At 46.8% G+C, this 15,584-nt stretch overlaps 2 protein-coding genes across 8 annotated transcripts in view; both read left to right on the forward strand.

Moving 5' to 3' along the window:
• Positions 1-8,519, forward strand: part of fanca (FA complementation group A) — a 38,604-nt gene extending 30,085 nt beyond the window's left edge. For 2 of the 4 annotated variants that reach the window (XM_078791110.1, XM_078791107.1), the window contains exons 28-42: positions 813-886; positions 955-1,083; positions 1,164-1,233; positions 2,215-2,375; positions 2,464-2,569; positions 4,563-4,622; positions 4,690-4,794; positions 4,925-5,040; positions 5,114-5,261; positions 5,787-5,849; positions 7,221-7,314; positions 7,377-7,458; positions 7,559-7,700; positions 7,779-7,877; positions 7,953-8,519. In XM_078791110.1, the coding sequence (XP_078647236.1) occupies positions 813-886; positions 955-1,083; positions 1,164-1,233; positions 2,215-2,375; positions 2,464-2,569; positions 4,563-4,622; positions 4,690-4,794; positions 4,925-5,040; positions 5,114-5,261; positions 5,787-5,849; positions 7,221-7,314; positions 7,377-7,458; positions 7,559-7,700; positions 7,779-7,877; positions 7,953-8,051 (1,548 nt within the window). In that variant the 3' untranslated portion in view covers positions 8,052-8,519. The remainder of the gene's footprint in view (positions 1-812; positions 887-954; positions 1,084-1,163; positions 1,234-2,214; positions 2,376-2,463; positions 2,570-4,562; positions 4,623-4,689; positions 4,795-4,924; positions 5,041-5,113; positions 5,262-5,786; positions 5,850-7,220; positions 7,315-7,376; positions 7,459-7,558; positions 7,701-7,778; positions 7,878-7,952) is intronic. The other 2 variants (XM_078791109.1, XM_078791108.1) reach the window with 2 other exon arrangements.
• A 684-nt stretch (positions 8,520-9,203) lies between these two features.
• Positions 9,204-14,218, forward strand: znf276 (zinc finger protein 276). 4 transcript variants are annotated; one of them, XM_058087283.2, is made up of 11 exons: positions 9,204-9,338; positions 10,390-10,563; positions 10,643-10,958; positions 11,032-11,078; positions 11,160-11,423; positions 11,573-11,720; positions 11,778-11,879; positions 11,937-12,012; positions 13,150-13,267; positions 13,554-13,653; positions 13,760-14,218. In XM_058087283.2, exons 2-11 carry the CDS (start codon positions 10,428-10,430, stop codon positions 13,959-13,961), a joined length of 1,509 nt encoding a protein of 502 aa, XP_057943266.2. In that variant the 5' UTR covers positions 9,204-9,338; positions 10,390-10,427; the 3' UTR covers positions 13,962-14,218. The 4 variants fall into 4 exon arrangements, with proteins under 4 accessions (XP_057943266.2, XP_078647085.1, XP_057943267.2 ...); XM_078790959.1 differs by having other exon boundaries at positions 9,229-9,338; positions 10,384-10,563; XM_058087284.2 differs by having other exon boundaries at positions 9,229-9,334.
• Positions 14,219-15,584: the final 1,366 nt, after the last annotated feature.

Consider the following 15,584-nt stretch of genomic DNA (forward strand, 5'->3'; position numbering starts at 1 on the left):
ACATACATAAGTTGCACTGGAGTGTAAGTCGCACAAGGCCAAAAATACATAATTAGGTAGAAAAAAACATACATAAGTTGCTCCAGAGTATAAGTCGCACAAGGCCAAAAATGCATAATTAGGTAGAAAAAAACATACATAAGTCGCACCGGAGTATAAGTCGCACAAGGCCAAAAATGCATAATTAGGTAGAAAAAAACATACATAAGTCGCTCCGGAGTATAAGTCGCACAAGGCCAAAAATGCATAATTAGGTAGAAAAAAATATACATAAGTCGTACAAGGCCAAAAATGCATAATTAGGTAGAAAAAAAATATACATAAGTCGTACAAGGCCAAAAATGCACAATTGGGTCGAAAAAAAACATACATAAGTCGCTCCGGAGTATAAGTCGCACAAGGCCAAAAATGCATAATTAGGTATAAAAAAAACATACATAAGTCGCACTGCAGTATAAGTGGCATTTTTTGCGGGTAATTTATTTTCCAAACTACTTGACCAAAACAGACATGACGTCCTCTTGGAAGGCAAGTTCTAACAATAAAAGAATAGAGAACATGCTAACATATGCTAACACAATGCTTATTCAGCTACATAAAAAATAAACATGAACAGAAAAGGTGTCCAGTGTTTATGTAACATAAACACTTTTTTTCATTTATAAGTCGCAGGAACCGCCAATCTATGAAAAAAAAGTGTGACTTATAGTCCGGAAAATACGGTACTTTTTTTTGATACGCCATGAGAAAATTATTTATATTTATTGAAATTGAATTGCATTGATGATCCAAATCCTCCCATCTGTGTGCAGTTACTGTTGACAGAATGGCTGTCAAATGAACTCCAAGTGGAAAGGAGTAAAGACGCTCTATGTGACGCAGAAAGGTAATGGAGGCTAACTCACACAGCATGCATACTAAATAAACCCAGCACTTGAACGTACCTCCGTATAGACTGGAGTACCAGCAGTGGGCGTGCCTGCACTTCTATCTGACTCGTCCAGAGAATCGGGGCGGCTGTGGGGGAAGCATGAAGAGCCTTTTCTGTCATCTCGTCAACGGCATCATGGACCAGCGGTGCAGGTTGGTGTGTCAAACGTCATAGCAACATGACGCCGGTCGTGGACCATATCCATGTTCCGAACACCGCATCACGTTTCCAGCGACAGTCGGGAAGATCACGCCATCTCGCCGAGAGGAAGCTGCACCCCGGACATCATCTGCACGTTACGGGTATGGAATCTTCACAAATGCTGGAAGTAGAGTGGAACCTTGACTTGAAGAGAACCGTAAAATTTCCACTCAACCAGTGCGCAGACCTCACAGCTAGGAGTACCAGGGTTCGATTCCGATGCATGTTCTCCCCGTGCATGCGTGGGTTTTCTCCAGGTACTCCGGTTTTCCTCCCACATTCCAAAAAAAACATGCTAGCTTAATTAGCGACTCCAAATTGTCCATAAGTATGAATGTGAGTGTGAATGGTTGTTTGTCTATATGTGCCCTGTGATTGGCTGGCTGGCGACCAGTCCAGGATGTACCCCGCCTCTCGCCCAAAGACAGCTGGGATAGGCTCCAGCACCCCCCGCGACCCTCATGAGGATAAGCGGTAACGAATGAAACCAAAACTTTATTTTTGTCCAATTACAGACTGCGCGGCAAAATGTTGTGTTGCTGCTGGATGTTCATCGTATCCCCGTCATACTGTTAGCTTGTTTTCTTTTCCAAACGAGGAAAAATGACAGTATGCTATAAATGCAGGGCTGCACGGTGGTTAGCGTGCAGGCCTCACAGCTAGGAGACCAGGGTTCAATTCCACCCTCGGCCATCTCTGTGTGGAGTTTGCATGTTCTCCCCGTGCATGCGTGGGTTTTCTCCGGGTACTCCGGTATTCCAAAGACAGCTGGGGTAGTCCAACTTTATTTGCAGGAGATCCATCCATTTTATACACCGCTTATTCTCATTAGGGCTTACCTTTGGGGTGTTAAGTTGCTGTGTGATGAGTTTAGCGTTCTTAGGAAGATGACACGGTGAGTCAGACGGTGATCCAGTGAGTAGTTTCTTTCACAGAGACCTTATCGAAGTCGTCATGGAATGATGTTTGATGACAAGACTGGGCGACTAGCTGTTTAGCTTCCTGCATAGTAGAAGTGACTGCAGCCACGTTTGATATCAGTCCACAGCAACGCAGTAACAGCATTGTCCTCGTGTGTGCAGCAGGTGGTCTATGACATGGAGCTGCCCGCCCGGGCCAGCCACACCGGCAGACCGGATGTATGTGACTGCCTGCTGGAGTTGGTGTCTCAGAGGTTCTCCGACTCACTGAGCTCCACTTCAGCACGCCTCGGCTGTGAACACACGCTGACCGCGTGGAACAGGTGCACACGCGTGAAACATATACGTTCATACTGTAGGTGGGAATGTGTCACCTGGGAAAACCTTGACGTGTATTTGTGTGTGTCCCAGAGTACTACTGGCACTCCCATCCGTGTCTTTTATTAAGATGAGGACCGAAGAAGGCAGCCGGCATCTGGACTCTACCAACCTCATCCAACATGTCAACCAGCATCAGGTGAGGAACGTCTGAACATCTGTCACACCCCAGTCCACATGAAAGGAAAATGAAAGGAAAGGTATACAACAACTGTGGTGAGACCAGCCATGTTGTTTGGTCTAGAGACAGGAAGCGGAACTGGAGGTAGCAGAGATGAGGATGCTGAGGTTCTCACTGGGAGTGACCAGGATGGATAGGATCAGGAAGGAGTACATCAGAGGGACATTACATGTTAGAGGCCTTGGAGATAAAGTCAGAGAGGCCAGACTGAGATGGTTGGGACGTGTCCAGAGGAGAGAGAGTCAGGATATTGAGACTCCATAGAAGAGTGCACAACAGGAAATAACATGACAAAGTAATGTCAAAATAAGAGCACATGAAAGTACACAATAAAGATACAGCAGAATAAAAGACTTTCCAACGTAGGGTGTCCTATCTAGGGTATCCTTAGTAGGGTATCCGAAGTAAGGTAACCTAAGTATCCTAAGTAGGGTAACCTAAGTAAGGTAACCTAAGTATCCTACGGAGGGTATCCTTAGTAGGGTAACCTAAGTATCCTACATAGGGTATCCTAAGTAAGGTAACCCAAGTATCCTAAGTAGGGTAACCTAAGTAAGGTAACCTAAGTATCCTAAGTAGGGTAACCTAAGTAAGGTAACCTAAGTATCCTACGGAGGGTATCCTTAGTAGGGTAACCTAAGTATCCTACATAGGGTATCCTAAGTAAGGTAACCCAAGTATCCTCAGCAGGGTAACCTACGTATCCTATGTAGGGTACCTTATGTAGGGTAACCCAAGTATCCTACATTGGGTATCCTAAGTAAGGTAACCTAAGTATCCTAAGTAGGGTAACCCAAGTATCCTACATTGGGTATCCGAAGTAAGGTAACCTAAGTATCCTATGTAGAGTACCTTAAGTAGGGTAACCCAAGTATCCTACATAGGGTATCCTAAGTAAGGTAACCCAAGTATCCTAAGTAGGGTAACCTAAGTATCCTATGTAGGGTACCTTAAGTAGGGTAACCCAAGTATCCTACATTGAGTATCCTAAGTAGGGTAACCTAAGTATCCTATGTAGGGTACCTTAAGTAGGGTAACCCAAGTATCCTACATTGAGTATCCTAAGTAGGGTAACCTAAGTATCCTATGTAGGGTACCTTAAGTAGGGTAACCCAAGTATCCTACATTGGGTATCCTAAGTAAGGTAACCTAAGTATCCTAAGTAGGGTAACCTAAGTATCCTATGTAGGGTACCTTAAGTAGGGTAACCCAAGTATCCTACATAGGGTATCCTAAGTAAGGTAACCCAAGTATCCTAAGCAGGGTAACCTAAGTATCCTAAGTAGGGTAACCTAAGTATCCTATGTAGGGTACCTTAAGTAGGGTAACCTAAGTATCCTAAGTAGGGTAACCTAAGTATCCTAAGTAGGGTAACCTAAGTATCCTACGTAGGGTACCCTAAGTATCGTACGTAGGGTACCCTAAGTAGGGTAACCTAAGTAGGGTAACCTAAGTATCCTATGTAGGGTACCTTAAGTAGGGTAACCTAAGTATCCTAAGTAGGGTAACCTAAGTATCCTACATAGGGTACCCTAAGTATCGTACGTAGGGTACCCTAAGTAGGGTAACCTAAGTATCCTACATAGGGTACCTTAAGTAGGGTAACGTAAGTATCCTTCGTAGGGTACCTTAAGTAGGGTAACCTAAGTATCCTGCGTAGGGTAACCTAAGTATCCTAAGTAGGGTAACCTAAGTATCCTACGTAGGGTAACCTAAGTAGGGTAACCTAAGTATCCTACATAGGGTACCCTAAGTATCGTACGTAGGGTACCCTAAGTAGGGTAACCTAAGTATCCTGCGTAGGGTAACCTAAGTATCCTGCGTAGGGTACCTTCAGTAGGGTAACATAAGTATCCTGCGTAGGGTATCCTAAGTATCCCAAGTAAGGCTTTCCTAGGATCGGTGTATTTGATGCAGACCTGGTACCATGATCATCTTCTGTGTGCTTCAGAGGATGGTATGTTCCCCAGACGGAGTGTTGTCCTTTCATCTAACATCACACTTCCTCAGGGTAAGAAATACCTGCAGTACTTTGGAAGAATACTATATGGAGATATGCTGTGCTCCCCTCCCCCCAGGGTGTTTTGCACGCCAGTGCGAGGTGCGGCCATGCTGGTGAGGAATTCAACAAGACCTGGTCTCACATCAGCCGGCATTGTCCTCTGCTGCTGGTCTCCACGGCGGTTGGTATCGTTCCTCAACGCTGAGCTCATTTCCTTCTAACGTCGCTTCTTGTCTCCTCGGCAACAAGACTCAGATGTGTTATCATGCCAGGTCATGTGATGGTTGGGGGCTCGGGTGTGTGTGTTCCAGTACTGGTGGGAGAGGCTGTCTCCGGCGGTGACGTGGTTATGGCGTCGTCTGTGCGATGCAGAGACTCCACCAGAGGAGCTGCAGATCATTGCTAGCAGTCAGCGCTGGGCCCGCAGGTGCGATTCCGGTACTGCTGTTGCCAAAGCTTGAACCCACACCCTTTTCCAATCATTCAGTTTTGCTCTGCAGTTTAATGGGCGGCCAGTTGGCTCAGGTCCCGTCAGCTCCAGCGCTGCTGTTAGCCGCTAGTCTTTATGAATGCCAATCAACAGCCCAGCAGGGTGTCCATGCCGCTCTCAGCACCCTGCAACCGGACAGCTGCCCTCAACACAGAGAGGTAACGCAACCACTGATACTATTGCTGTTCAACTCGTCCGCCGCCATATTTTACTTAGAATGTAGTATTTTTCCATTAAACCATGCCAAAGTTTCAATTTATGAGGTCTGCGTATTTAGGCTCAAAACTCCTGGTTTCAAAAGGCGTAAAACTGCGCCTTTGTGATGTCACAGAGGTACAGACTTCCTTATATGGGCATGACTGTAAGCCAGATAAACATATGGCTAGATGTTTGCGCTTGGGTGTGTGACCAACCACAGCAAAGTGGGCGTGCCTGGAGGCGGGCTCTGGGTGGAATATATTAAAACAGTCCGTTTTCACGGGAACCACGAAACCCAAAGACATCCGTTTGAATAGGTGCAGATTATGGAAGATCTATAAAACTTAGTGTGCTGGTTATGGTGTGTAGCTGCTCTATAGGAGTACACAAGTCAATACAAAGGGCCAAAAATGTGTGTTATTGTTCATCAGATGCTGGCAAAGTAGAGTAGATGACATGAAACCTTCACTTGTTGCTTCTGTCAGGTTCTGGTCTTCCTGCTTTTCCTGTGTGTGAACGGCTACGTGTCAGCCTTCCTTTACCCTCAGGTAGGAGTTCACACTCCCGAAACATCGGCACTGCTCAACTTAGTACACTATGGGGTACTCACGGTGCACTTGGTACACTATAGGGGCACTGACGGTGTACTTAGTACACTATTTGGTACTGTCTGGTACTTAGTACACTATGGGGGTACTCACGGTTATGGGGTACTGACTGGTACTTAGTACACTATGGGGGGTACTGACTGGTACTTAATACACTATGGGGGTGCTGACAGTGTACTTAGTACACTACGGGGGTACTGGCAGTGTACTTAGTACACCATGGGGGTACTGACAATGTACTTAGTTTACTATGGGGGTGCTGACAGTGTACTAAGTACACTATGGGGGCAGTGTACTAAGTACACTATGGGGGCAGTGTACTAAGTACACTATGGGGGCAGTGTACTAAGTACACTATGGGGGCAGTGTACTTAGTACACTATGGGGGCACTGTACTTAGTACACTATGGGGGCAGTGTACTTAGTACACTATGGGGGAAGTGTACTTAGTACACTATGGGGGAAGTGTACTTAGTACACTATGGGGGAAGTGTACTTAGTACACTATGGGGCCAGTGTACTTAGTACACTATGGGGGCACTGACTGGTACTTGGTACACTATGGGGGTACTGACAGTGTACTTGGTACACTATAGGGGTACTGACGGTTATGGGGTACTGACTGGTACTTAGTTCACTATTGGGGTACTGACGGTTATGAGGTACTGACTGGTACTTAGTTCACTATTGGGGTACTGACAGTGCACTTAGTTCACTATTGGGGTACTGACAGTGCACTTAGTTCACTATGGGGGTACTGACAGTGCACTTAGTTCACTATGGGGGTACTGACAGTGCACTTAGTTCACTATGGGGGTACTGACAGTGTACTTAGTTCACTATGGGGGCAGTGTACTTAGTACACTATGGGGCAGTGTACTTAGTACACTATGGGGGTACTGACTGGTACTTGGTACACTATGGGGGTACTGACTGGTACTTGGTACACTATGGGGGTACTGACAGTGTACTTGGTACACTATGGGGGTACTGACAGTGTACTTGGTACACTACGGGGGTACTGACTGGTACTTGGTACACTATGGGGGTACTGACAGTGTACTTGGTACACTACGGGGGTACTGACAGTGTACTTGGTACACTACGGGGGTACTGACTGGTACTTGGTACACTATGGGGGTGCTGACAGTGTACTTGGTACACTATGGGGGTGCTGACAGTGTACTTGGTACACTATGGGGGTGCTGACAGTGTACTTGGTACACTATGGGGGTACTGACAGTGTACTTGGTACACTATGGGGGTGCTGACAGTGCACCTTTGTGTGTGTGTGTGTGTGTGTGTGTTTAGGACAAGTGTGAGCAGAAAGCCCTGAAGTTGTGTACTGAGGTCTTGGTGCCGCTGGTGGACGCTGCTGACTGGCTGCTGATCTTTCAGTCAAAGAGTAAATCCCTCTCCTTGTTGATCCACCATGCTTGTAGTTCCATTGAAAGGAAGTTTCTTTAGCAGCAGAACAGGGTGCTTATCAGAGTGTTGCCATGGTGATGTCACAGCGATGTTCTCAGCTGATGCCGTGGGCATTCTTCAGGTGTGTATTTCTTTTGATTCTTATTGCGTATTTGATACGGACACAGTTAGCTGCTAATTAGCTGCTAATGACGTGTGTGTGTGTGCTGCTGTGTGTGGAGTGTGTTGCTAGAGCAGAGCGCCGAGCTGCAGCACAGAGCCGTGCGTTGTCCGGGCTTCCTCAGCACCGCCGTTTCCTGCTACGTTGGCCTGCTGCAGCTCTTCTTGGATGGAGACACCGTCGGCCAACGCCTCGGAAGTCAGGTGACCGAGTCTGGCGACATCATCATCGCCATAACATCAGGATTTCCCAAACGTCTCATCTCTACACTTGTTTGTCAGATTGACTCCTGCCGGATCCTGAGCGGCGCTAAACGCTTCCTGCTGAGGGCCATTTCTCAAACGTACCCTTCTTCTACTTCCTTCGGGCTCCTCATGCAGGTGAGAGGCCGCAATGTGAACCTGCGTCTTGATCTTCCTCTGAGCTGTCATATCTGCTGGTGTTTCCTGCTGCAGCTGGAGAGCCAGTGTCTGGACTTGGACCCGGAGGTGGCGGCGGCTCTGTCCACACACCTGGACCCTCACAGGCTGAGTCCTGATATGGATTTCCTGTGATAAGACGCTGAAAGACCAGCTCACGTTCCTCCTGGAGCTGTCACAAAGAACCAAGATTGACAGTTGTTGATGTTTCACCAGCATTTCTGCAGGCTTTCCATTAAAGGGAACCTATGATGCTCATGTTGGAACCTTTTGTATGGAGTTGTGGACTCCTATAGAGCAGCTACACACTATAACCTTTCTAGATCTTCCACCATCTGCACCTATTCCAGCTGAATATCTCGTTGAAAACTGCAGTGCATTGAAAGACCACCAACTTTGTGGGCTTTTAACATCTAGCCATATGTGTTGGATCCCCATTCCCATCCGGAAGTCGAGACTAGACAGTCCCAAGGTTCTCAAGAGAAGAGGTTACCTCAAGGCGTCTCTCAATGGTAAGTAGCTTTAGCATTTTAGCATTGTCGTTTCTACAGCATGGATAACGTGTAATGTGTTTTGCGGGACTACCAGTGTGTAAAAAAACTCATTTAGAGACACTAGTTGTGGTGGGAAAATGCTATTAGCAACCCTGCTTCCTCTATGCTATAATGCTACACGGACTAGCGCTTTTGCTTCATGACTTCCCCAAAATAAAGGCATCTCTTTTGCTGGTAGAGAATCAGGAACTCCAACCACGTGATGATGGTGGCGTATTTAGGAATCGGAAAAACAAATGTGGCCTTACATCTGCCTTACAGCTGCATCCATATAAGGAAGTCTGCCCTCTGTGACATCACAAAGGGGACAGTCTTACCACACCCTCTGAAACCAAGCTTTTTGAGCCACCCCAAACTTTTTTCAGGGCTCACTTCCAAATGCGCAAACGTCATTGATGTTAAACTTTGGCATGGTTTAACACCAGAATACGACATTTTAACTGCATTTATAGGTCAGAAAAAGCATTTAAAGTCCCCTTTAAAGCCCAATTAAGCTAACTTCTATGCATGGATTGTGGAATTGTAAACGTATTAAAGCATTACATTTCTTCAATTGACTTCAAATTAGCTTTTGGAAATGATCCAGCCATCCATTTTAAACCTTTTAAAGTCAAACTAAATATAAGATTAAAAAAAAACCCGAAAATAATCAGCCAAACGGAGGCACATGTATTATTGAGGTACACAGGTCATAATGCTCCGATCCATTAGGTGGCGGTATGCATCTTTAAAAGCGTCATTATAGCTAACGAAGAAGAATGAAAAGGACTACTTCCGGGTGTCAATGTTTTCAACGAGCTACAGAATTGACACCGTGGCGTTCCTACGTGAAACAAATCACACTTTTCTAGTGCTGGGATTGACGTAGGTAAGTTTTGTCACCAGTGAGCGTTTATAACATTTGAATATACAACATTGTAGTCGTAGTAGCATCATTCGGTTCGGCACAAGCTAATGGCGCTACTGGCTGTGCTAATAATAGCTCGGTGGGGTATGTTTACTTTTTTTTTTTTTTTTACGAGTTCTGTGTATAAATGTCAACAATGTCTGAGTGTCGGTCTCTTAATGTGTTGTTGTTTACGTATTAGCTTGTTAGCTTCCACGGTCACTGCTCCAGTGGTCCTTTGTAGTTTTCCATAGTAAAAATAGCCATAATATGCATTTAGCACATTTGGACCTGAATGAGGTTTTAAGTATAGCTACAATATGCAAAACAAAGAAATGTGACAAAACATTTGGAACATATAAAACAATAACAAAGTGAAATAAGTTGTTTTTAAACTGATGAAAAGTTGAGGACAACAGGCTATGAAAGCCAAAATCTGCTCCAAATGGTGATTTTCCGTCAGGCATTGATACGGTCAGCCCTCCTGATGGCTAAAGCTAAGAAGCTTTCTCTTCCTGAACGTGGTGTGATGGTGGATCATTATTATTATTTTACTATTATATTCAAAATATTCCAGTATTTAATGTACATATTGTGAAGAGGCTAAGGAAGTGTGCTGTCAAGTGGAGATGGAGTATTGTCGACTTTGGGAACACTGGCTAGCTTCGCTAACTTTTTCTCCTAGCTACCACTCTTCTTCTAGCCGCATCTACATCATAAGATCATTACTGTTATTTTACTATTATTTTATATACAAGCTATTCCAGTATTTAATGTACATATAGTGAAGAGATTAAGGAGGTGTGCTGTCAAGTGGAGGAGTATTGTCGACTTTGGGAACACTGGCTCGTTCTCCTAGCTACCAGGCTTCTTCTAGCCGCATCTACATCATAAGATCATCATTATTATTATTTTATATACAAGATATTCCAGTATTTAATGTACATATTGTGAAGAGGCTAAGGAAGTGTGCTGTCAAGTGGAGATGGAGTATCGTCGAGTAAAGTACTTTTGGATGTTTTGTCAGCATCAGGATTCCATCTTCCACATCAGCAGCTGAAATCGAAAGCAATGAAGACCAGCAGAGGCCCCGGGTCATCCGAACGGGGTGTCGCATGTGGAAGAAGAAGACCCGACAAGAAGAACCCCGCAGATGCTCAGCCCTCGTCCACCAACATACGTTCACAAATCAAGTCCAGCGCCTCCGGTGAGTGGCCCATTTCTCAAGCTTTTTCCCAGGATACTGGTTTCCAGTATGACGTGGTCGCTCTGACATGTCCTCCCAGTATCCGGCGGCCAATCTCCTGCCACCTGCAGGCTGTGCCACGGAACCTTCTCTCCACGCAGCCTGCGGCATGCTTTCAACAAGTGGTCTCCGGATCCTGTGGACGTTCTCCGCGACTCTTCCTGCTCTCCGCCGTCCACTTTATTCCACGCCGACTTCCAGCGTCTGGTGGGGGTGCGCTTGGACCCTGATCCCAGATTATCGGAGTTTGTTTGTAAGAAATGCCACAGCAAGTTCTACAAGTGCCACAACATCCTGATTGGATTTCTGCAGACGGTTAATGTCCCGCCTGTCGCAGAGGAACGCCCACAAAGCAGGTGAGAACCAATGAAATCTGGTAGAGATGGGCGTGTGAAGCTTCATGAAGCTGGTGTTGTCTTCTGATTCCAGGCCTGGTCCAGTATCTCCAGAAGCTTCAGTAAAATACGGTGCCACATGTAAGAAGAAGAAGAAGAAGATCGCCCGTTTCTTAGCTTTGCTTTGTGACTACCTTCTCAGACCTTTTCCTGTTCCTCCAGCATCACCTTCCTTTTCCTCCGACCCCGCCTGCCTGCACAAGCTGGTGTCATGGGCCCACCACCACGGAGAGGCGTGTAGATCCTGCCCCGCCCTGAAGGAGGTGCTGGAGGGGAGGTGCTGGGGCTTTGTGAAAGCGGTGTGGTGCTGCGTCGATGGGCACAGCTACACCATGGACACGCCGTGCGGCCCCGCTCCCGTCGGCGGAGGACCCGCCGTCACGCCACGGAGTCACGGATCAGCACCGGATGGCTGCGGCACGGAAGGTTTGGGACTCGTTTAAGCGGAAACTTGAGGGAACATCTCAGCTAACTTCAACACTCAGCAGTACAACCCCCCATCTTCTGGGGGCACCTTTTGGGACGTCTGATGGACACCACGTGATGAACCACTTTGTCTCCGTTTACCTCTGCAGACCCAAACGAGACGCCCGCCCCCACTTTGGCGCCCCAGGAAGACTTGCCGGTTGACAGTGACGTCTCCGACAAGTCCGAGGAGGAGTGTGAGGGGAGAGGGAAGAGCCAATCAGAGGATGACTTGTTTCAGACGTACTCAGACCAAAGGTCAGTGTAGAGACAGTTGGCGTCATGAGCAGGAAGTCACCCACGTCTTCCTTCCAGACCCGACAAGCCTCCGCAAATGTCAAATGTCTCATGGGAACCTAAAGTCAAAAAGAAACCCGGACCCAAACCTGGGTGGAAGAAGAAACTGAAAGCCAAAGGGTAAGTCTCCTCAAATGGGAATTTATTTGAATCATTAACTGAATCATGTCTACGCAGGGAGGAGCTACCCAACATCTACAAGTGTCTGTACGAGGGATGTTCTGCCGTCTACAGAGCTCCTGATGGGCTGAAGGTGAGAACCAAGACGACTTCTGGCTGGATGCTATCCAGGCTTCACTCTCTCCTGGCTTCCACTCTAGTCCGGGCTTCACTCTAGTCCCGGCTTCAGTCCATCTGGTCTCCACTCTAGTCCCGGCTTCACTCTAGTCCCGGCTTCACCCTAGTCCCAGCTTCACTCTAGTCCCGGCTTCAGTCCATCTGGTCTCCACTCTAGTCCCGGCTTCACTCTAGTCCCGGCTTCAGTCCATCTGGTCTCCACTCTAGTCCCGGCTTCACTCTAGTCCCGACTTCACTCTATTCCCGGCTTCACTCTAGTCCCGACTTCACTCTATTCCCGGCTTCACTCTAGTCCCGGCTTCACTCTAGTCCCGGCTTCAGTCCATCTGGTCTCCACTCTAGTCCCGGCTCCACTCTAGTCCCGGCTCCACTCTAGTCCCGGCTCCACTCTAGTCCCGGCTCCACTCTAGTCCCGGCTTCACTCTAGTCCCGGCTTCACTCTAGTCCCGGCTTCAGTCCATCTGGTCTCCACTCTATTCCCGGCTTCACTCTAGTCCCGGCTTCACTCTAGTCCCGGCTCCACTCTAGTCCCGGCTCCACTCTAGTCCCGGCTCCACTCTAGTCCCGGCTCCACTCTAGTCCCGGCTCCACTCTAGTCCCGGCTCCACTCTAGTCCCGGCTCCACTCTAGTCCCGGCTCCACTCTAGTCCCGGCTCCACTCTAGTCCCGGCTCCACTCTAGTCCCGGCTCCACTCTAGTCCCGGCTCCACTCTAGTCCCGGCTCCACTCTAGTCCCGGCTCCACTCTAGTCCCGGCTCCACTCTAGTCCCGGCTTCAGTCCATCTGGTCTCCACTCTATGCGGGCTCCACTCTATTCCCGGCTCCACTCTATTCCGGGCTCCAATCTATTCTCGGCGTCACTCTAGTCCCTGCATCACCCCAAGTCACTCACACCTCTGAGATCCCTGGCTGTCCAGGGGGGAAGGTTTCCCGCAGGGCTACAATGTATCTGTGGTGTTGCCTGAGACTCCATATTTATCTCTAAAACTGAACTTTATGGTTTGAGTCAATACAAATGTGTAATGACATCTAATAATAATTATGATTATGATAATTATGATATTATAAGGGGCGTGTCACGTCTGTCCCGTAGAAGCACAGGAAGGAGCACCATGACAAGGTGAGAGAGCGACCCTGTCCTCACCCAGGATGCAACAAGGTGTTCACCATCGACCGTTACCTCCAGCGGCACATCAAGCTGATCCACACAGGTACTTTTACTGTACTCATGTATATTTTAAAAATAATACTTTATAAACATTTTTACAAATACTTTACTGTTTTTTTGCCGCTTGACATGATTAAACGAAGCTCCCATGTTTCATTATGGGCCGTGATCCAAGATGGCGGTGTAAACAAACCACATGCTAACCAAAGCAATAATGTGTGATGTTAACCAAGGCACCACCATTAGGGGGGGCGCCCACAATTCAGCATTGGAACAGATGGAATTCCAAGTATGGTCAACCCGGAATGTTGTTTTTTTTTTATTCCCAGAGGAAAGGAATTACATCTGTGACCAATGTGGACAAACCTTCAAGCAAAGGAAACACCTTTCAGTTCACCAAATGAGGCATTCAGGAGCCAAACCGCTACAGTGAGTACTTAGTGTACTTACTCATGTACAAGTACTACTACCTGCTGTGTGTGTATATTATGTACATAATACGGATAGCATACATGCAAGTCATTTTTCTCTGCAGGTGTGAAGTGTGCGGCTTCCAGTGTCGGCAGCGGGCGTCGCTCAAGTATCACATGACCAAGCACATGGCGGAGGCCGACCTGGAGTTTGCCTGCATGATGTGCAGCAAACGCTTCGAGAAAGCCCACAATCTCAACGTGCACATGTCCATGGTCCACCCGCTCACTCAAAGGCACGTGCACAAGGAGGGGCTGCACCAGTAAGAGGCCACGCCCCCCTTCTCCAATTGGCCCGCAAGCGGGGAGGCGGGGCCGGGATCATTTTGGATAAGTCATCCTCATCCCAAGAAAATGGCCGCTACTTTTATACACGATAATAAAATAGTGTGCCAACCAAATATGTTCAATACCGAGATTGATTCGTTCATTCCGTTCACAAAAAAAGTACTTATTTTGAACTGTTCGTTCATGACACACACCACTAGTCATCACGTTTTGTTGTACAGCTGTTGAGTCGGTGAACGAACGGACTGACTCGACTCGAGATCACATGCTAACCACCTATTGATCAAAATGAACGATTCTTTTTACTAAATGAACCGGAATTATCTGGTTCACTGAAATGAACGGGTTTTTTTTTTGCCCACCACTATGCCGCCGTAGTTGTACTACACAGGACGGACACTAGATGGCACCATACGTCAGTGAATGTTTGTTTCAAGATATTCCGTGATAATACTACATCTTTCTTTAAAAAACTAATAAAAACAATTAGCGCAGCACTGAATCTTATGCATTACAACAACAATGCATTATTACACCCGCAAACGTAATACAAATCTGCAGCTTTTGAATGTAATAATCCCTCAAATGTAATAAATTTCCCACAAACATAAATAATAAAATTTGCCTACTGCAAACGTAATACTGAATTTCCTGCAAATGTAATAACTATTAGAAATTTTACTATTACATTTGCAGGAAATTCAGTATTACGTTTGCAGTATTATATGTATATTTGCAGTATTATATGTATATTATAACGGGGGTACCGTCTACGGGCTACCTTCTAATTTGCAGGGTGAGGTGCCCAATTTATGGGCTATGTTTATGGTCTATGGGCTATGTTTATGGACTATGTTTATGGGCTATGGTTTAGGCTATGGTTTATGGTCTATGGGCTATGTTTATGGTCTATATCTATGGGCTATGTTTATGGTCTATATCTATGGGCTATGTTTATGGTCTATATCTATGGGCTATGTTTATGGTCTATATCTATGGGCTATGTTTATGGTCTATATCTATGGGCTATGTTTATGGTCTATATCTATGGGCTATGGGTTCTGAGCCACTTTATCTTTGACTTTATCGGCATTGAGTATCAAGGAATCAACCAACACAGTGTGTGTGTGTGTGTGTGTGTGTGTACACCAGCCTTAGAGGGCCAGCCTTAGAGGGCCAGCCGTAGAGGGCCAGCCGTAGAGGGCCAGCCTTAGAGGGCCAGCCGTAAGGGGCCAGCCGTAAGGGGCCAGCCTTAGAGGGCCAGCCTTAGAGGGCCAGCCTTAGAGGGCCAGCCTTAGAGGGCCAGCCTTAAAGGGCCAGCCGTAAGGGGCCAGCCGTAGAGGGCCAGCCAGAGCTAGCCTTAAAGGGCCAGCCTTAAAGGGCCATAAAGGGCTAGGGCCTCAAGGGCCCTTAAATCTCTAGATCAACTTCCGATCTATCAGTTTTTGCTAAATTGCAAAATTGGCACCCCCCCCCCCCAAAAAAAAGTTTTTTTTGGCCTTAATGGTTTATGGTCTATGGGCTATGTTTATGGTCTATATCTATGGGCTATGTTTATGGTCTATATCTATGGGCTATGTTTATGGTCCATGTCTATGGTCT

This window comes from Doryrhamphus excisus, linkage group LG6 (genome assembly GCF_037039965.1).
Source record: "Doryrhamphus excisus strain RoL-2023G ecotype Guam linkage group LG6, RoL_Dexc_Guam_v1.1, whole genome shotgun sequence".
In the NCBI taxonomy this organism is placed as follows: domain Eukaryota; kingdom Metazoa; phylum Chordata; class Actinopteri; order Syngnathiformes; family Syngnathidae; genus Doryrhamphus; species Doryrhamphus excisus.

Excerpts from the sequence above, each read along its gene's own strand:
- znf276 (XM_078790958.1), top strand. The coding sequence starts at position 9,425 with ATGGCGCTACTGGCTGTGCTAATAATAGCTCGGTGGG. Across the intron at positions 9,462-10,389 it reads GCTAATAATAGCTCGGTGGG|GATTCCATCTTCCACATCAG; the intron begins GTATGTTTACTT and ends TGTCAGCATCAG. Across the intron at positions 11,079-11,159 it reads AGTAAAATACGGTGCCACAT|CATCACCTTCCTTTTCCTCC; the intron begins GTAAGAAGAAGA and ends CTGTTCCTCCAG.